The 21,326-nt window shown below is 44.9% G+C and overlaps 1 protein-coding gene across 2 annotated transcripts in view; it reads left to right on the top strand.

Annotated features, from left to right (window-relative positions):
• The window catches only part of LOC110978598 (laminin subunit alpha-5-like), a 63,912-nt gene extending 48,630 nt beyond the window's left edge, over positions 1-15,282 (top strand). For both annotated transcript variants that reach the window (XM_022233718.2, XM_022233727.2), the window contains 21 exons: positions 279-464; positions 853-1,007; positions 1,840-2,001; positions 2,343-2,473; positions 2,642-2,786; positions 3,015-3,142; positions 3,549-3,717; positions 4,127-4,299; positions 4,802-4,906; positions 5,504-5,621; positions 6,044-6,190; positions 6,734-6,879; positions 7,126-7,308; positions 7,537-7,842; positions 8,451-8,640; positions 8,957-9,124; positions 9,515-9,683; positions 10,298-10,428; positions 11,538-11,640; positions 12,146-12,268; positions 12,977-15,282. In XM_022233718.2, coding sequence (XP_022089410.2) covers positions 279-464; positions 853-1,007; positions 1,840-2,001; positions 2,343-2,473; positions 2,642-2,786; positions 3,015-3,142; positions 3,549-3,717; positions 4,127-4,299; positions 4,802-4,906; positions 5,504-5,621; positions 6,044-6,190; positions 6,734-6,879; positions 7,126-7,308; positions 7,537-7,842; positions 8,451-8,640; positions 8,957-9,124; positions 9,515-9,683; positions 10,298-10,428; positions 11,538-11,640; positions 12,146-12,268; positions 12,977-13,122 — 3,284 coding nt within the window. In that variant the 3' untranslated portion in view covers positions 13,123-15,282. The remainder of the gene's footprint in view (positions 1-278; positions 465-852; positions 1,008-1,839; positions 2,002-2,342; positions 2,474-2,641; positions 2,787-3,014; positions 3,143-3,548; positions 3,718-4,126; positions 4,300-4,801; positions 4,907-5,503; positions 5,622-6,043; positions 6,191-6,733; positions 6,880-7,125; positions 7,309-7,536; positions 7,843-8,450; positions 8,641-8,956; positions 9,125-9,514; positions 9,684-10,297; positions 10,429-11,537; positions 11,641-12,145; positions 12,269-12,976) is intronic.
• The last annotated feature ends 6,044 nt before the right edge of the window (positions 15,283-21,326 follow it).

The raw sequence follows: 21,326 nt of genomic DNA on the forward strand, positions 1-21,326 counted from the left end.
AAATATCACCCAACTCCCTTTGCTGTGGTTTATTGTTCAACCTGTGGAACATTGAGTCAGTATCAAAAAAGTGGGGAAAATGTATTCTTCCCTTCCAGTTGGATTTCCGGTGTTCATGCAAATGCAAGAAGCAAAGTCTATTTATCTTGGCCTCAGTACAAGAAGTTGGAGAGCAATTTTTTTTTTTTTCTTTAGGTGTGGCAGCTTCACTAGATTGGGTCCTGTTAGGACGCATCTCCCCATTCAAGGAAATGATTTATGTTTTTCCTTTCCGACAGGTAAGCTTAGTGACAAAGCACAGGAGGCCGTGGACACGGCCATGGAGGCCAATGCCAAGGCCACTCAAGCCACCGACACCATCGCCGACGTCCAGGGCCAGCTGCCTGAGCTTCGGGCCAAGTTTGACAAGATCCCCACCGATGTCGATGCAGCCATCCAGGCTGGAAATATTGCCGATGATGCCAGTAAGTCGGTGCATAGAGTTGCGATGTCTTGAGACCTGAACCAGTCTGGTTCCAATGTCTGCCGTGAAGCAATCTCTCCTCAGGAATAATGGATGCGCATGGGAATTATCAGTTGTCCAACTTCACCATTTTCCAAATGATTTGTGTGACTCTGCACACAGCAGCCAACCTTCTCTGAAAACTCTCCCTGTGCAAATATTTTTGCCAGCAAGATCTTCAACAAATTTGATGTCGAGCAATCTCTGCGGTGAATTTTGTGAAAGTTGAAAGGCGTTAACCTTTTTCGATTTGCAGATCACATTTTCATTCGCTGTCACGGCTGAGCATGGACCAGCCTTTGGCAGCGTGTTTTCTGTGTCTGATCTTGGCTCTTGCGTGCCTCTTGCAGGTAACCGAGCCAGGGTGGGCGTGAGGGACATCAGCAACCTGGACCGGGAGCTGACCGCCATGCACGCCAACATCCAGAACCTGACCCTGGGCCTGCAGTACAACCTGGACGAGATCAAGAGAAAGATCGCCAGCGCCCGTACCCTCGCTGACGGAGTAAGTTCACGGTCCAAAAAAGAATAAAGAGCACGGACACAATGCTTGAGTCATCGATGGCACTTTGTTGTCTAATCACAAGACTTGACCAAGGAGACATTGCATATATGCACACCAATACAAACAAATTTTCAACTTCTATCCATTCATGAAATTTTTGTTTGATTTTGCTGTTGCTAACATAATAGAGTGGCCCATTGCTGTCCAAAAGCTCTTAGAAATATTCCAACCTGTAACCTCCTAACTAGTGCATACATCTCAATCACTCGACCCCCTTAGTTTATTGTGGTCAAAAGGCCCGTTTGAATCCAGTACGGTGACAGGTACTGCCGGATTCTTGTACCGCCTGTTGTCGGAAGGCCCCTTCTCCGTCAATTCTTGCTGTATATACCCACTTGAGATGGACCTGGACTGGTCTTTCCAAACAGTATCTAGGTTTATCCTGGCCCATCCGAGAGTAGGTCGGCAGCTTTCCACCTTTAGAACAGACTCCCACATGGGCGCTGCGTCAGGCTGCGTTCAGTAATCTTAAACTTGGATGTGCGAAAAAAGGAGCCAGGTACCTAGAATTTTATTGTCGGGTATAATCAGGTGTCTGATTATCTATCTCAGCCCTACTTTGTATGGGATAAGGGAGCGTTTCATAATTGTTGGAGGCGGTATTTACTGCAGTACCGCTGTTTTTTTTAGCGGCACCACACTATTTACCCGAAAGGGCTTAATGCTGGTACCGCAAAAATACAGCGGTACCGCAGTAAATACCGCCTTCAACAATTATGAAACGTTCCCTGACTCTTTGTTTTTCTCCCTTCTCCCTCCCATCTGCACCCAGGTGAAAGTGGCCATGAAGTTCAAGCCAGACTCCTCCGTCCAGCTGCGTTCCCTGGCTCCCGAGGCCTTGGAAGGCCAGGCCGCTTACACTTCCACCTCCTTGTTCTTCAGGACGCAGGAGCCCAATGCCTTGCTCTTCTTCATGGGAGGCCCAACCGCACAGGTGAGAATGTTGCTTTCCCCACCCACATTTGAGGGAGTGGGCTTGAACCTTTTTCCTCGTGGCTGGGTATAATTTGAAATTTTCCTGTGGAATTCCCACATTTCTGCTTGATAAAGCTAGTTGCGGGCAAGCTGTCCAAGAATAATCCAAATTGATTGTGAGTTCTTTGAAAATCGTTCGAGTGTACCAATGCATTCATTAGTGTTTTTCTTTTAATGATGAGTCCATTGTTGGCATGATGGCGTGGAATTTATTAATGAAAGAACTTGCAGATGCGTAGCTGTGTGGTCACATTTTGCTCACTATTTAATGTTCGTGGTTTGGGGGATTTGTTTTGGCAGGACGACTATTACTCCTTGGGTATCGAGGATTCCAACGTGGTCCTCCGTTACAACTTGGGCGATGGGGATTACGTAGTACCTGTGGCCAAGGACGTTAATGACTACAGGTGGCACCAGGTCATCGGTGAACGGTAAGGCACAGTGGAGTCACTGTCCTTGATCACTTTTAAATTGACTTTCCCCAATGGCAAAACACATAACCAGCAACTGCGTTCCGACCCACTTTGCTCGGGAGTTACAAGGCCTAAAACTCGAGGGATTTGAGGTGGAGCTTTTCACGGTCATTTATTTCCCCCCAGCACTGGCAAATATGCAAAGGTCACCGTCAAGGGACTGGGACAGGATGACGTGGTTCAGTACGGGGATTCCAGCAGGGATCTGACCATCCTGGACCTCAGCCCCGACTCACAGATCTTCGTCGGGGGCATCCCACCGGACGTCCAGGTAAGGTTTAGGGTGGCGGCAGTTGCTATTTGAACAAAGAGCATAAGTGAACTTCAGTTTCTACTCCAATGAAAGCAGAAGGATGCTTTTGTTATGAACTATTAAACTCTTTCAATATGTTCAGCAATATCATCCACACAGAAGAGGTGTTTTTGTTTTGTCAAATTTGATGGGTCTTTTTTGGTTTTCTGTCAAATTTGATGTCCTTTTGTCTGTGCCATTTATCAGTGGCTGCCAGCAGCGTTACCCAGCCGTGTCTTCAACAGTGGCGGTATTGACGAGGTGCTGGTGAACGGCCAGCCGCTGAGCCTCTGGAACTTTGCCGATGCCATCAACGCCGATGAAGGAATCCTCAGGTGAGGACATAAGGCTCGTGGATCGAGCAAGAGTGTCATGGGGGGAGGGGTGAGTTTTGGGAAGTTCCAGGAAGTTCCAGGAAACAGCTGGTGGCTAGAAGAAATCACGAATGGATCTGGACAGTTAAGCGGAATCTTTTGAAAATTTGAGAGATTGATGGTGAGGGAAAAATTTCAGTCAGGTTCTGGTATAGTTTCAGGGCTCTTGTTGGAAAAAAGGAATTTGCAAGAAACTTTATAATACAGATGACTGGACGTACACAAATGGAATTTCAAATGATTTCAAATTTCAGAAATGGTCAGTTGAAGAATATTGCACCGTTTAAACAAAGTTTGAAAAATCACACTGCCAGTCTACAATTGGTAAAGTTTTTTTTTAATATCGTCTTCCCCGCCTGTGTTCCAGGAATGACACCATTGATATTCCAGTGGATCCAGACACGGAGGGCATCATGTTCAATGGAAGCGGCTACATCGTGCTGCCCAACCGAAACTTCAACCCCAGGTTCACCGACATGAGTATCACCTTCCGGACCTACGCTGCCAACGGTCTGCTGTTATTCATGGGCGATCAGGTGGGCCTCTTTATCCTTGCCCTCCCCTTCCCCACCTCTACTTTCCCCCTCTCCCCGACAAAAGTACCAAAGCTGGAAGAGGACTGGCTTCAGCCCCCCCCCCCAACTGTTCCAGATACCCCAGAATTATTTGGGGGAGGTATTTGGGAGCGTTTTAAAGGATTGATTATGGTAGACTTTAGCCACCGTAACTTTATGTAGGGATTGAGTTGTGAGAGCAAAGTTTGTGCATACCACACATAGTCTATTCACCATGCAGCTGCTGGTTCAATGGGGCCTGCTGATGGACAAAGCGTTCCATTCAGGGCATACCACAGCCCAGCAGTCACGGTCAAAAGAATTACCGGCGTGAAAGGGTTAACCATCACGGAGAGACTCACAGACTGAATGCGTCTGTTTTCTGCCGCAGGGCAAATATTTTGCCGTAGAGCTGAGCGGAGGTCGCGTGCAGTTCCAATTCGACCTTGGGACTGGTTCCCAAACCCTGGTCACAAACAACAGGTACAACAACGGGGAGCAGACCAGGGTGCACGTCAACCTAGTCGGCAACACAGGTCGCCTGCGAGTGACACCCGCGAACGGGTAAGCACTGGCCCTGTTCCGGGAGTTTCTGAAATTGCGAGAAATTTTAATATGTAAATTACCGAGGGTCCTTGGGCGTTGCTGGAATTGTAAGGGTCATCCCATTGAATTTATTTATGTTATTTATTCCATTTCTTTAATACCCAGGGTGTGTTCAAATAGTTAAAAACTGGTTTCCATTGGGGCCTTGCATATTTCAAACAATTAAGTAATGGTATACTCACATCACAAGATTATTACTTTGTTTGAACATACAATGAACACTGAAACAAAATAAACATATACATCATAGAATAAGCAAATGAACACGGCACTATTATAATTTTAATGCTTGTGTTGTTCAAATGAACTTAGAACAGTGCAAAAAACCACCTTATTATTTTATTTTTTTCTCCGTTTCAAGAACTGGTTTATTCACGCTGGTTTACCCTTATGTATGAAAACAAGATCGCCTGAGACAGACTACCAATTCCCCTATTTATTGTGTTCCCACTGCGTTCAGTGTTCAAGAGGAAACATCAGGAAGCTCTCCGGGTAGCGGTGACCGACTGGCTGCTGGAAACATCTACGTCGGCGGCTTGGTGGGAATCCCAGACAATCTCTATCCGTAAGTTTTGAGTTTTTTCGCTGGACTCTTGAATTTTTGGAGGGGGAGGGGGCTGTGGCAGGGCTTACGAGCCTTCTGCGGATTAAGCCAGGTCTCTGCGAGATTACCCCTGCTGCGGAAGGCAGTTTCAGAGACATTTTGGGGCTAGGGTTGTCTGTCACAAAAGGAAGAGCAAAAGAGTGTTCACAGTACCAAAAATAAAACATGTATTTTCACCATTTTTTGTTAACTGCATGAAAAGAGAGAATTGTCCACAGCTATGTAAGCAAGGATGTATTTAGGGGGGCACGTAGACACCCCCCTCGCCTGCTTAAGGCCTGCCCTCCCCCATGTGCCCCCTTGCCCAGATATTAGAGAAGGAAAAAAATCTGGTGATAGTGACTCGGTCATTGTTTCAAGAGTGACCAATCCCATCGAGTGCTCCTTCCACAATATGAGGGTCCCCCAACCCCCCCCCCCCCGCAAAACATGCCCCAGCTATGCCACTGTAAGGTAAACAGGTGTAGGTGTAGATTTGTTGGGGTTGTTTGAGCCTGGTGTTGCATTTAAAGCCTGACCAAGGTAAAGTTACATTCTGCCCAACACTCTGTCCCCAAGGTCGGTAAGCCGCATCGGTTTCCGAGGCTGCCTGCGGGAGTTGTCCGTTGGAGGCCTGCAGATCGACCCCTTACAGAACATTGAGAGCTCTGGCGTTCACCCGATCTGTGTGGCCGAGGTGAGTGTCTTAAGCATCATTGCAGTGCGTTTAAAACCGCAACAGTGCTTGATTCACACAAGGCCCAGGCCTGGCCTGGATTTTCAGTGGCAAAGCCGAGTGTCTAGTTCTGGTTTACTCCCAAAATCAATTTGTGATCTATCCCATCAAAGCAAAAAGATCAAGTGTCATACCTCATGATGCTGTAAGATGCAGATAATTTTGTGACTTCGTGTAAGATCCAGCAGAACACTTGCATACCGTGACTGCAGCCTTTCACAATTACGCTTGACTTGTGTGGGATTTGCCCCGTGATTTGAGTTGGACTTCCCACAAACTCTACTGCTACGCTAGCTAAAACCGGCCTCCAGTATTTTGTGTGAGCCCAGAGATGCCCCAGTTTTAATGCTGTCCTTGTCTTTTCGCCCACAATGCATTGCCAGAGAGTTAGCCTGGTCTCGTTCAACGGTCCCTACGGCGGTTATGTGTCGCGGGCCCCATTCGACATCACTACCGACTTGGGCATTATATTTAGATTCCGCACTATGCAGCCAGATGGTGTCATGGTGTACACTGCCAATGCCGACAAGGTAGGTGCTCTTGTAAAAAGTGTTAACAGGGACTCTGCAATCATTTCTCAAAACTTCAGCCTTTGTGTAGACCTCGAGAGTTCCAGCTGGTTTCCAGACTTTGGACCAGCATTGGAACATGGGATGATTTTTTCAGAGCCACCACACTGACGGAAAAGCCATATGGTCTGATGGGGCTAGGGCTGGTCTGTGTATGGTTACAAGGTGAAGGACGAAGCCTGCACTGGGATAGGGTCTCTGCCACGGATAGACCCTTGGAGGGAGGGTTTGTCAGATTAAATGCCTTTCGAGGACCACTGCACATAGAATTGCGAGAAGGAAGGGGAAAAGCAAGAACAGGTGCTTATTAACCCCGACTTGAGATGCCCCTCTCAAACCAAACCTGGGTCTGCCCCTGTCTGGCTTTTGGAGAGTGTTTCTTGGAAATGTTTTGACCCTTGAAATAAGTTGGGGGACCCTGATTTCCAACCGAGTGGCATCCGTTCTTAATTTGATAATCGAAATAATTAGTGAATTGCTGGGTTTTTTCTTTCTTTTTTTCAGTCTCAGTTTCTTGCTGTCATGATGGTGTCGGGTGCTGTGCATGTCATGGGCGACTGCGGAGACGACACAGCTGAGGTTGTCTCCCTGCAAAATACGTACAATGACGGCGAGTGGCACACGGTCTCTGTAACCAAGAGAGTCAAAAAGTGAGCTTTGAATGATCTTTTTTTTTATCATTTGGGATCTGATCCTGGCTAGAATCGTGACTCTTGACTGAACATGAGTTGATTGGTGAAAGAAAAAAATTTAAATTGCCAAACCATCGCTTTTAAAGTAGCTCTTTGATGCCTGAGATACTGTAGACCTTGTACAACATGCTGCCTCCAGGACCCATCTGAGGTAATGAATATTCCAGCTAGGGTTATTTTGTCAATTTTTTCTTCTCATACAAGGCTCACCTTAGTGGTGGACGACGAGGGCTTTGGAAACTTCAACCGTTTCCAGAAGAAGACGATACGGACGGACAGCTTCCTCTTGGTGGGGGGCTTCCCCAGGGACGATTTCATTGAGCCGGCCATCCTGCCCACAATGGACAACTTCATTGGCTGCATAGCTGACCTCTCCTTCGGGGTGGAGTGAGTCGGACCTGCTTTTACAATTGTTTTCACTAAGTACTGTGAACTTTATCCAGGAAAAACTGTGTATAGCTTTCCATTTCCAGATTGTTTGCTTGATACTGTTTTTATTTAGAAGTTGCTGTTTTCTGGTGGTGCTGGGTTGCCTGTATCTCTTCTTGGCTTCAGCATTGAGTGGATGGCCACCCACACATAAACCACAAACTTTGGGTTTTTTTGGTCATTTAGTAAAGGGGTGAGTTTCAGCGATCAGATCATCTCGGACAACAACGCCAACCTAAACGCCTGCCCGGTAGGCTCCACCCTGCCCACCGTCCCCTCTCTCAACACAACCGGGCCTGACCGAGGCCCGGCTGCACCCACAACCTCCCCGTCACCTGTGACCACGCCCACCGAGGCAGTAGGCACCTGCAAGCTGCCGAGGGTGGCCGGAGCGGGCGAGCAGCTCCCCGAGGACGAGGGAGCCGACCAGTATGGCATCACCACCCACAGCCGGAAAGAGTACCCCATCCTGGATTCGGCCTTCAAACGGAAGTGAGTCACAGTTGCCATGGCAGCATCCTCCCCACTTTTTCGTGCCATTTTATAATAGGAGACAGTAGCACTGTCACTCTTTAGAGCTTTGATGAGGGACGAACTGCCTATGATATTATGTGTATTACTCTGCACACTTATGGCCAGACAGTTTGAGGCCGATTCCCATCAAAGTGAACCATGGCGCATTCATTTTGGCTTGGAGAAAGAGCAGCACCGCTACTGAAGGACCTATCTCGTATATCCTGGTCACTGTTAACGGAGGATGCCTCTGAATTTAAACCAAGAGAGCTGGACCTGCCTGAGGAAAGGCTTGCCCTGCTGCACATGATTCTGCCCACTGTTGTGTAACCTGATTGATTGGACTTAGAATAAACCACGCGCAATCAGACAAGTCTTATCTTGGTTTTTATAAGAATTAAAGCGGTACTTTTTTGTAACTGAAATCCTTTTCTGGAATGTCAGACTCGCAACTGAAGGAGCAGGCTTTGTTAAACTTCAAATGTTGTGGGCAGAGTTTTGATACGTTTCAAGTAAACTCGTCCATTGATATCCCTGTTTTCATCTCGTTCCCTCCCCCTCCCCCAAAAAACCCAATCTGACAACAGCATGGTCATGCAGGTGGAGCTGAAGACTGTTGCCCGCAACGGCCTGATCATGTACACCTCTGACACCCGCCGCATCGACTTCACTGCTGCCTACCTGCGGGACGGCAAAGTGGTCTTTGGCTGGGACTACGGCAGCGGGCCTAAGCTGATTGAGTCCCCCGATCCTGTCAACGACGGCAGATGGCACACAGTGAGTCCACTTACAGCCCACCAAGAGAGTGAAGGGTTTTTTCAACATGACTAGGGCAGATACATACCTGATGGGAACTGTCCCGTTAAGTTTTCAAATCACAAAAAAAAGAATGTTCCAAGAATCAGTCTCCCAGTCAAAATATCGATCAACTTTTCTCCACAATATGGCATTAAATGTCACATAAAAAGTCACATTGTAGCCCTGGAAAGTCCTGGGAAAGCCAAGGAATTGGGTTTCCCAGTTTCTGTTGGAACCCTGACTTCTATTCCCTGCCTTATACCGTCACGCTTTTTTTCCTGTCTTTTGCGGCCAGGTTGTCATGAAGCGAGAGGGCGCCCTGGGTGAACTGACCATTGACGGCCAGTTAGTCAAGAAGGACGAGATAGCCGGCAGCAACCGCTTCCTGAGGTCCACCATCCCTGTCTACTTTGGCGGGGTGGACCCTGCGGTCATCGATACCATCAAGGACAACCAAGTCCATGTGAGTGTGCCATCATTTGTGTCACAAGTGCGCATGAGATCCGGCTTCAGCAGATTTGGACAGGCAGTCTCTGCTTGAAGTTTACAAGTCCCCAGTTTTTTACGTAAATCTTCAACACTGGTGAATAAGTCCTTGAATCTCCTTCCAAAGGAAGGGGGGCGTGGAAGCACGGCCTTAGATAGCAACAAGGGGCGTCAGTTTCAAAACTTTTCCTTGGATTCAGACAGGCAGTTATGAAACTCAGCTGGGAAGGGACAAGCAGATGTTTCAGTTCTAGATCAAACCCTGCTCTCTCACCACCCATGGGATAGAAATAATCAATGCTTGCGAGACATTTTTGAGTGCATCGCTCGCAATGACAACTTTTCTTTCCTCCTCGTCTGATGGTAGCCTCTGTCTCGGACGAGCTTCGTGGGATGCCTGCGCGGTTTCATGCTAGGACAGGAGGCGGCCGACGCGCCCATCGGCCCAGCCGACAGGACTGTGGATGTCCAGCCCTGCACAGGAATCATTGAGCCGGGCGTGTTCTTCGGCAACGAAGGGGGCTACCTCGAGCAGAGTGAGTGAAATTCCAGAGTTTGAGACCCTTCCATCAAGCCCTCCTTACGACTACCAAATGGAGAAAAAAAGAGACTGGGTATATTCAGTACCCAGAGTTAAGTCATCGCAAGCCTCTAAATGGTCAGTTGGAAGCATTTGGCGTCCCTGCCATTTCTGCACTTGCTGCCTCACTTAGGATTTGACCAGGTTTCACCTAAGCAATGTGTAAACGAGAAAGAAACCAATCCTCCCACGGACTCAGTTTGCCGTCAAATCCCCCGTCATCAGTTTATCACCACCGGTGTAGTGCATGGGAGCCTTTTAAAAACATTTTTATGCCAATGTGGTTACTGTGTTCACAAGTGGCCCTGTGATGTCAGGCAAGAAGTTCCATTGTCAATCGGTGTCAGTTGAATTTACACCAGTCTGTGAGGAGTCAAGTCCAAGTAGGCATTTCAAACCTTTCAGGCTACACCTGCGATCAAAATCGTGAGTTGCTTGGCGATCTCAAGCACACCACTTTTTTTTTTTGTAGCTGTCAAAGCAGTAGTTCCCATAAGCAGTTTAACGCAGTTCATAAAAAAAAGCCATTCTCTTGACCCCTGGCTTTTTTTGCGCTGTCTCCTCCCACAGTCTCGGCATACTCCATCGGCAGCAACTTTGAGATGCGCATATCCATCAAGCCGCGGGTCTCCACAGCCATTCTGATGTCCGTCCAAGGCTCTCGTGGTGACTTCCTGTCCCTTGAGATGGTGGACGGAGTGGTGAGTTCAGAAGAAAAGAAAAAGAAAGTAGTCGTCCATGACAAGTACCTCTGGTGCTTCCAATCTTGAAATCTTTATCTTCTATACACTCGCACAACCTATTCGATCAATACTCTACGATTTCAGGGGCCACGATTATGGAATAGTATCAGCACGACCCTGAAAACACAATCGTCTGTGTGCCGCTTCAAAACCTGATACAAAATTAGTCTTTTCTCCAGTTTTTTAGCTTAATTCCCCTCTCAGTTTCATTACTTGCATATTACTATTTTTGATCCCATTGTATCTATTATTGCCTTGTATAAATTATTATCGTCCGTTGTTTTCGGTCCGTCGTTCTTCGTTTCTTGTCTTATTTGTTAGTCCTGTGACCTATTGTCTGTCTGTCTTCTCTCAAGGCATTTCAGTTCAAGCCCCAGGCTTTTGATTATGCCTCTGTAGTGCATAATGTCATTTTGGTTATTATCGTATTTATTTGTATTCTTTTATATCCATGATTAATTGTACACATTCATATAACCAGATTGTTACATATGCACTATCAAAATAAATGTTAATTGAAATCAATCGGCAAGAGGAGACTGTTTTCAACGATGCACCGGCCAAAGCTGTATCTTTACATGAGCAAAGTTATGAGTGGCTTTAACCGGGGACCATCTCCCAGCCTGAAACTTGATGTGCTGTGCAGATGCTTATCATATAGAGTTTAAATTCAATCTGACGTAGGTTTTTTGATGTTCCATGTCATTTGAAGTTAATGGCCTTGCATGTATTGCTTGGGATGTCAGTGGGAAAAGTATGCATCCACGGCTGAGCTGTCTTGGAAAATGGATGTTGCCAGCGAATGGCACGCATAAATTTTACAAAACTGTTGCCAAAATGACCGTGAGATGTCGCTAAAAGCTCCCAAGATGTAGTCCACATAGAAATGCGCTGCAGTGGTATTGGAGAAACTATTTGGGGGGGGGAGGGGCAGATCCCCCAGCTCATTCAGGGTTAAGCTGTTCTTAACAAAGCCTTAGCCACTCAAAAGCCCCAATTTAGGCTCGGCCTGGTATGCACTTGGCATCGCTGGTCTTATTTTTTGCCTTGTTCTAATCTTCTTGAAGCTGTATCTGCGCTGTGAGAATGGTGGTGGTATCATCGAGGCTATCTACGCTCCCCCAGAGGGTGCCTTCTTCCTGTGCGATGGCAACTGGCACGACATCCTAGGTACTCATCAGAAAAATTATTCGGCAGAATTTTCTTGACTTGCCAAAAGACATCAACGAGTTTAGTTCTTTGAGATTAGCTGTTTAGAACTGTTTTCACAGACTACAAGACTCGGAACTCCTCTATTTACGAGTATTTAAGTCATGCTGAGAGTGGTCGGTCATTAGCTGGGCACGGGGCCTCCCTCGAAATTGGAGGTTGTGTCAGAGGGTATCAAGGGGTTGTTGAGTTGTTCATGCCCGAAGATTTCTGATGACATCTTGACATGTCTCAGCCTTGGTGTAATGTCTGAATATACAGCACTTTGCCCCAGTGTATTCGTGTTGTAGTTCTATTTGTGACTATTAGCACAAAATGTTGCTCCTAAAGGATTGGAACTGCAACAGTGGCAGATTCTTCAGTGTCTTGGAGGGTGGGGTGGAGCTGGGATTCGAAATCTCACATTCAGAGCTACCTCTAAAATAGCCCTGAACGAATATCACATCTGCTCTTTCCTTTGTTTCAGTCGAGAAGGCAGAGAATGAACTCAGGCTGACTGTGGACGGGGAGCCAGGAGAGAGGGCCTTGGGCAGCACAAATGCCATCGCTGCAGACACCAGGGATCCGCTGTACTTTGGCGGCATACCTGGTAAGTACTGGCTTTAGAACTGTTCACACTAAAGCACTAGTTTGCTGTTGTATTATACAGCATTCCCACGAGGCACTTGATTATCTCCTAAACAATGAGCACTGTAGTTGACGTTAGACTACCCCATGGCAATACCTACTCAACAAAGCATTTAGTAACTCATAAAAGCTTGTTCGTCTGAATATCTTTTACTCCTTCCCTTCAATGCTAGTCTCTGTGTCCAGGTCACAATCTTTTGTCGCAGTGTTTTTGCCCGGCCAGTAATAGTTCAGGTTTTAACCATGGGGCAACATTTTGAACATTAGAACAAAAAAGGAATACCTTTGAGTGACGTGCCATCGAGTTGACTTACTGAACTCATGTGGCACGGACCAGAGTGGACAGAACAATTTTCATCAGAATGTGCACAAACTGAAAGGTCTCTGTGTAGTGTTTTAGCTGTGTTTCACGTTTCCATCCCTTTGATGGGGTCCTATTGTACAGAGTCCCCAGTTTCTTTCGCCTTTTTAGTTTAATATAGACCTGGATCTCGATCAGTAATCACAAAGCTGCTTCACTCTATCAATTTCAACAACGTCAGATCACTGATCATGACCCCAATCCACGTCAAGCATTTAACAAACAGGCCTTTTGAAAATCAACAGAGGAGAAATTAGTCTTGAGTTGGCAGACCATGGTGACCAATGCGGTCTATGTTGTTCATTTCAGACAATGCCGAGCACCAAGGTCTCTCCATCCGGGACAAGTTTGTGGGCTGCATTCGGGACGTCATGCTGCGGGATGATCTGGTCAACTTCAAGGAGGCCGTGGAGGTTGTGGGTGACGTCAACACCATGTCCTGCCCCGCCAACTAGAGAGGGTGCCACCACTTCTCCCCTTCAAAATGCACAAATGTTTGGCATTAAACTGCAAATGGAATGGAACAGTTTTAATATTTTACATTTTTAGCATTTTTACATCTCTTTCTTTTTAATCGTTTGAGTTTGTGTCATCATGTTATCAAACGGTATGTGTCGTGCATTTTTAAATTTTCAATTGGACGGGATTCTAATGAAGTTAGGAAATCCTTGGAATTTTGGGGGTGACGGAAATGGGTTGTGAAAAGAATCATATAAACAATTGTTTTGTGTAATTTGTTGAACTTCGGTACTTGCAGGAATCAGGACTGGAAATGAAAAAAATTGAAGTTGCTCCCTGCGATTCTTGAGTCTGTTTGATTTGTAGATTGCCATTAACATTTGCAGAAATCTTCGTGCACTTCGCTCTGGTACCCGAATTCAAGCGGTCGCAAACTATCAAGTTCCTACAAATTTTTTGACATTCAAAACAGACCAGTTTAGAATTGCAGGGCATGCGCGGAACTTCAGTGTGACAACGGATAAGAGGAAATGACTTACAGTGTAGCACTTGGCTTCAAGCACCATCTGCGTCAATGAATTTTTTTTTTCAGGATCGAGTTTTCATGGATGAAATACCCAAATGGCGATGTACTCTCATTTTCTCATTTCGGTGCCAACCGTGCCCTGTGCAATTCATCAGCCAGGATTTCTTTGACAGTCAGCGTGCTTGAGGTCAAGTGACCATGCTTTGAGGCCAAATGTATCCCAAGCTGTGGACGCCATTCTAACTGAAGAACTAAAAGAAACCACCAAGTAGACCTGAAACCTGAAGGTTGATGTTTTCCAAAACTAGTTCAATAGTTGGCTGATGTATATAACAAGCTCAGATGTGGCCTTCAACTCTCGCCGATGCAGAGAGACATTTTATAGTCATCACCGAATGGCTACGTGGCTCCCAGGCATCACAGTGCACTTATAATTGACACAATCACATGATTGCCATCTGTCTTTCATGGAACAACAGGTCTGTGTACTGCTGTAATTTGGGATACATTTCGCCTCCGTAAATCTTAGTTTATGTAGAGTTTAGATACCTTTTTATGTACTAACACCATCCCAGGGAATACAACACTTACCTACCTTTCTGGAGAAGTTATTTTTTTAGTACTAAATTCTCTGAAATCGTTCTAAGCGATAAATTGGCTCAGCACCTGCATGTAAAGTATTCGTACATCACTGATGACCAGAAAATTACTGACTAATATGTTAATTACGGGGTATCTCCGATGAAAGGCATTATGAAATTAGCTTTCAATAAGAGGTGCATTTTGTGTTTATATTCCAACTCTTTCATCTGCCTTTGAAAAAAAAAGAAACAGAAAATCTTGGATGATTGATCCGGCCAGAAACTGTTGATCAATGAAGGAGCAAGCATTCTATTCACGTCAAATTTGAATGGGTACAACTGAGCCATTCATTATGCATTAGGCAAATATACCAAGTCATAACAGTAAAAACTAAGTCTTGGTTTTCAAAGCTCTAACTTATGAACAAATTCAGACTCTGTGCAAGCAGCCTTGTGTCCCTTAAAAGAGTTTACCCGCTTCGTACCTACATATATGGGGTGCTAACAAGGGTGTTTTTTTTTTTTTTTTAGTGTAGTGTAAGATTGAAATGAAAGCAAAAGCAAAAAAATGTACTAACCCGGAGGTTGCAGAAGACCGTTAGGTCATTTTTTTACATCAGTAGGGGACACTTAAAGACAACCATGGTTGGGAAGACGGCATTCTCTTTCCAAGATAAAGTCACTCACCATGTTTAATTCGGTAGGCCTAATGGATGAAAAAAAAATACTGGATTTTACGTGTATTAGCTGGACACCGTATGATTGCTCAGGCCCTGCATTGCAGCAGTGGTGTATGCATGGCAGCATTGAGCAGCGCCCTAGCTCCTCTGATACGTGCACAAATACAGTATTTCTGTTCTATGCATTAATATGATGCCGATTGTTGCTTGCCAAGTGTTTCCATTTGCTGGCTAGTTTTCTCATCACAAATACACGTACAGTCTGAAATATATAAAAAGCATGACTTCAATTTTGAGCTTTGATGAGGTTTGGCATTTTTTTTAAAGTCTCTTTGATAATAAAGCCTCGGTTCTACTGCAACTCCACAATTGCCTCGTGTTCTCTTTTTTACTTTTTAAATTCCAAGCTGATAATGGGATTTTCAGACCTAAACCGTCGAGCAAAAACACACTGTAACCGTTGATCTTTCAATAAATTGACGATTGTTTAGGTATTGCTGTGAACTGTAAAGTACTACTCCCCTCAAAAATCCACAATAGGTCCATTGGTCCCGTGTTTTGTGCTTCAGCACCCATTTCTGGAACTGTATGCGGATGTTTAGAACATGTTTTCATGCAAGGACTTATCTAAGGTCGTCAACAGGGTCATGCCCCCCCCTTTTAATAAAAGGTAATAATTATGGCCTACTTAGTTCCTTTCAAAAAGTGTTAAAAGCCCCCCAATGTAGCCTCGCCCCCAGAAATGGTACAAAAGTTATACATCCAAAAAGTCATTTTTTTGTCCTCGCCCCAATATGTCAACTCCCTTTTTGACCGGGCTTTTAAAGAACGTCTGTATGGAATAACGCGAAAATTTATTTGCAATCTGCATGCTCAGTACTGTGGCCACGTCTGAATGCACACGCCCACTGGAAGCTGGCTGATTTTGAAAGAAGGCTCATGAAACCGTGCTACAAACGCACCAAAAGATATCAAAGTCACTGTTAATTCTCTCTAATATGCCTGTGTCATTTTTTTGTCTTTGAACTACGTTGCCTACTGGTTCAAATCAAATGAAAGAGTGGAGGCCCTCTTGAAAATGAAAATAAATAGCCCACTTTCCCCGTTTCCTTCAAAATCCAAAGGATCAGAATGTGTATTCGTTTGTTTGGCTTGGCGACAGCTGTTTTCGATCGCTGAGGCTTATTGGGTTTCCTGTCTTGAGCATCAATCCAGACACGTGGCCTCAAAATCAAAGCTGTTACCATTGATGCTGACCGTCGAGCTCGGTGCAAGAAACCGCGTGGACTTTGTTCGGAAGTCTTATGAAGATCAGTGTGTTTTCACGCTTGATGACTTTAACGGGAAGGTGTGTTTTTTTAATGAGTAATCAGTTTTGTCATTGGATATGTGGGTTTTGTTTTTCAGAAGGATTTGGGTGTCCTCTATTCGTAAACACCGCGATACAAAATAACTGACACTGTAAGTGTTAAACTCATTGACGAAGATCGCCCATGTGTTGGATGAATCTTGGTTTTCTTTTTCTTCCGGCAAACAAACGTGGGACGAAAGTCCGAACAACTCATTTGAAGCAAGATATGGGACGGAGAGAACCCCCCCCCCATCGCCTTTGTGCTGGTCATTGTTTTATCGGAATCTCAGGAATTCTTTACAGACTTCTAGGGGGATGTGTTAGGTAACAATAGTCTAGAGTGTGTATAGGGATTGGACAGGTAAGGGGGTACCCCTCCGTCCCATATGTTGTCCAGTATAGAACAACTTGAGCAAATGGAATTTCAGGCTATTCATGGTGAAGGACAGCAACAGATGGAAAGGCTTGCGGTAGCACCATGCGAGGGAATATATCTGGCTTATGAGTATGTGTGGTTCTGAAAAGAACCGGGAGTATACACGTTGTTTCAGACTGCGTGCTCACATACTCATAAGTGAGATATATTCCTTCGAATGGTGCTACCGCAAGCCTTTCCACCTGCAACTCGAGTAAAGATAGGCATTTTGTTCCTTTTTCACCCGTGTACATGGACCGCTAGCTACAGTCCCGGCCAAAATTTAGTTGGAACACGTCATCATAAGCATGCCCTCCCCAGGTTCCTCGCCCTCTCTGTCAATGTTATCACCAGCTGGATTACAGACGGCGGAATGAGAGAACACTGACCTGGGCTGGGGATGAAACAGCGAGATTTGGCCCTAATCACATGGTAGTTGCACCAAAGTTTTTTGTTGTTTTTTTCGGTCGCTACGGCGTACATACTGCAAACGTATACCCTTCTTCAGGTTTAAGGAATGATTGAATTTCCATTGGATATTTATTGATAAACTGATATGGGAAGGGTATGAACTTTGCCAAATCTCAATTTAAGAAAGGTTTTAAAGGTAACACCTGCATGAGAAATAGCTTCTCTGTTCTCTTACAAGTAATGAATGCAAAAGTAATAGATATTCCTTTTTACAATAATACATAAACACATGACAGGAGACGTTTTAATATACGTGTATTTCTTTCATACTTAATTCAACTTTTTCTGGTTTTACCTTTTCACGTTGGACCTTTATGTTTGACTACGCAGAGTATAGTCTTGTGTACACTGCCCGATGAGAGACATTTCACTGCACGACGAGGTATGATTCGTTTCACTGCGCGGTTAGAGTCGTTGCTCTGCGCGATGAGAGTTTTTGCTCTGCGCGGTAAAAGTAGTTTCGCTGTGTGGTGAGAGTAGCTTCACTGCTCGATGAGAGTCATTTCACTGCGTGATGAGACTTGTTTCGCTGATCAGATGGTAGGCTCCAATTTTTGTGTTTTGGGAGAATGATCACAAGAGGTTACCAAGTCCATTTTAATAGAGCCTGAAAGTTGACCTCTGAAAGTAACTACCTCTGGAATCCTTGGGTAGGGAAAATAATTTGCAAAAGATTTATCAGAAATTTTATTTTAGAACTTGTAATTATTTTTCTTTCGTTTACTTCTTTAGAAATCACCTCAGAAATTACCTTTTTAAAATATTTTACTACCGTATATTGACAAATTGCCTGACCTGAAGAGAAATATCTTGTCAGAAATTGACCGCTCATTTCCGTAAATCTCATCGCAATCAGGTGACTCGGTGTACTCCCACACACATTAAATTTAACGGAACTATTTTGTGGCAGTCATAGTAGAAACTGAAATTAAAAAAAGAAAGGAAAATTTGGAGATCCAAAGTCATTTAAGATCATTTAAAGTTTTTTTATATCACCACCTAGTTTATTTAATTTTATATATCACCTAAGTAGATCCTCGTCATTTGATTGGAGGGATTGTAGGTCCCTTGATATTTTATAGACTATTTCGTGCCTTACGTCATAAACGTTGAACTGTGTTATATACACCGTGCATATGTTATAAACAAATCCGATTAGACGCCATTACTGGCACCGCACTCACACGCGCATTCTTTAGCTTGACGCGCGCGTGTATATGGCAAATCATGACATCCTATTGGTCGAAAAGGCATGTAATGCGCGCGTACCACCTGTCCCTGAGCGTTGCAATAATGGCTTCTTCTGGTGGTCGAATTACAAAGTAGGCCTACTTCGATCTTTTGCACGCAAAGGCCTTCAATGCGTAATTGGTCAACAGACGACGCGTGTTATGCCCGTAAAATGGCGGCAGGTTTAAGCAATTTCGCGTTGCTGAATGACGAGGAAATTGCGGAATTACTTGACGGAGCGGACGCAAAGAATACAAAGAAACAAATTCAGTGTGGTGTACGTCGAGTAGGATCTTACGCGAGGTGCGCTGGTTCGAGTTTAGACGAGGTAGAACAGCGATCCGCTGCAGAACTTGACCACTAGTTCCTGTCACGTTTTACGATGGTCTACGAAGAGACGACGGCACATTGTACACTAAAAAGTCAATGCATGCAATTCGGTATGGACTGCATCGTTACTTTCTAACGTCCAGGGACATGGAAATAACCAACAAGGGTACCGCTTGAAGGATAGCAACAAGGTCTACAAAGGCATGATGGTTAAGCTTTAAAAAGCAGATGACAGAGGGTAAGTGGGCCTACCTTTTTCATTGTTATTTATATTCATATATTTTATAAAGTGACAAATGTTCCATTCAACTCGCCTGCGAATTTATAGCCCTTGTAGGCCTACTCGTAGGCACAGTAGCTTTTGTAAACACGATGGCTGTGGTCAGTGAACTGAAGTCAATAGACCGATTCGCTCACACCATAGCTGTGGCGCGTATTAATTTCGTCCAACCTTTCCTTTGCAATGCTTACTGGGCCGCCAAACAACTCTTTACCGCGCAATGAAACAACTCTCGTCGCGCAATGAAATGACTGTCATGGCTGACTGTCATGGCGCGGAAATGACTAGATACTAACCCGTGAAACCTGGTCTGCTATTTTTCTCAAGACTCTTAGAGGGTTCATGCTTGGACTCTGTTTCTGCATCAATTGAAAAAGGAAATCCCAAACACAATGATAAAATTGGAAAATGAATAGCATAAATGGGTCGGATTCGAACCAGGGTCTATAGATCTGTAGTTCAAATCACTACCAACTAAGCTATCGAAGCGACGTAATGGATTCGCGTTTTTGAAATGTCTTAAATGGTGTATTGCATTGTCCCCTCTTCATGAATCATTTTTCACCCCAGCTACTGAAAAAAAGTAGCGCACCAGGTTTCACGGGCTAGTATTAAGTCGCTTCCTCATGGCGCACTGTAACGTAGACTGAATAGAGCGCCATAGTATAGGCACGTGGCAAGGTTTAGACATGCATGAACAGACTTGCATCGCCTATGAAGCCGAGATTGGACGAGAGCAGCAATCCAACGCCATTTTGGCGTTAGGCAAAGATGCTATTTACAAAGATTGTTCGAGTGACGAATGTAGTCAGAAAAAGCTCGACCAGTGTCACTCGAACAATGGATAGTATGTTGGACCACTTTAATTGACCATCTGGAACCAGGGCCTGGTGCATAGTTCCGTCTCTGGTTAGCATCGCTGTGAATACGTCACTCGCACAATTTGTAAAGGGCATTTGCGCGGGAACCAGTGCGTGAACCAATACGGGAGAAAGGGCATTAGAGCGCGAGAACCAGCGCTGGAACCAGGGTGCAGACCACTAATTCAAGTGAGAATTTCTGACCAGCTCATTAGCATTAAAAGTGCCCCCTCAGTATCTTTTGAAAAAAGAGATTGTTTGGCCCCCAAAATGGTGAGATTGTGTAAATCGTCGCCAGGATCAACTCCCTGGGTCTTTGAGCTTTCATATGAGGGCAGAAGGGCTGAAAACTACGGTTGAAAAATGGTCCTAAGTGCCCGAGAAAGTTGAGGGTTGCCACTTGAAAAATGGCTGCAATCAGACTTCGGAAAAATCACTTTTTGGGGGGTGATTTTGTTTTGTGGGAATAATTAAAAATGTAATTGGTTAACCCACAAAAAATTGAAAAGAAATTGAAAGATAAGTGACCAGACAAGAATTTCATTTGTGTTTCAGAAATCTCAGGGATGTTGGCGTGCATGCTATTGGGCCCTGAACGGTGCTGATTTTACACTGTTTTCAATGGGGCTTGAATTAGTGGACTGGACCCACCAATACGGGCGGGAGCTCACTTCGTTCGCACTACATTTGCCGGTTTAAATGACGCCACACTGCGGTACACTACAGAATGTTGTTGTTTTTAAATGTCATGTTTATGCCACACAGATTCGTGAGACTAGATACATGTGTACTCAGTTAACAAGGCACTTAAAGTCCCTTTAGCCAAAAAAGAATGCTACGCTCAAAGTTTTGCGGTGAGTGGTGCCAAGACATAGAACAATTTGCCAGGGAAGTATAGACTCCGTAGGGACATTCAAATCAGAACTACAGAAAGCCATGACCAGTGCCGTGTATGTAGTCCAAAATGCAGATGTCTGGAGTTGTAAACTTGGTTGCCAATGGTCATTGGAGCCGGATTGGGAATTTCCGCGTGTTCTTTTTTCCATATGGTTTTTGCGGGGTTTTCGTCCATCCCCCGATGAGTATTTAATTAATGCCTTGATTATTTAAATGTTCACATGTGTATGATATTTTAGTGGTTTGTATTTGTGTTTGCCGTATTTGTCAAGTTTAATTGTCGTTGTGAGTTTCCAACTATTTTATTAACTTGTAATGATCGCAGGGCCCCAGTGGAAACCAGTTTGTATCAAACCATTTTGGCAAACCCTGGGTAAAGAAATGGAATACATAAATAAATAAAGTTTTTTGACGAGGGTCGTTGGAGCGCACTGCACGTATTGCGCGTGCGAATTGACAATCGGCAATTGGCAACTTTCCAGCGAACGACCTCACACGCGCGGTAAGACGCCCCAAAAGGGGACTTTTAATCAGGCCAAAAAAGTCCCATGTTTCTGGTCAGGGGCTGGCTCCAAATGC

This window comes from Acanthaster planci, linkage group LG18 (genome assembly GCF_054643075.1).
Source record: "Acanthaster planci isolate LZ-2023a linkage group LG18, COTS_SCS, whole genome shotgun sequence".
Taxonomy (NCBI): Eukaryota; Metazoa; Echinodermata; class Asteroidea; order Valvatida; family Acanthasteridae; genus Acanthaster; species Acanthaster planci.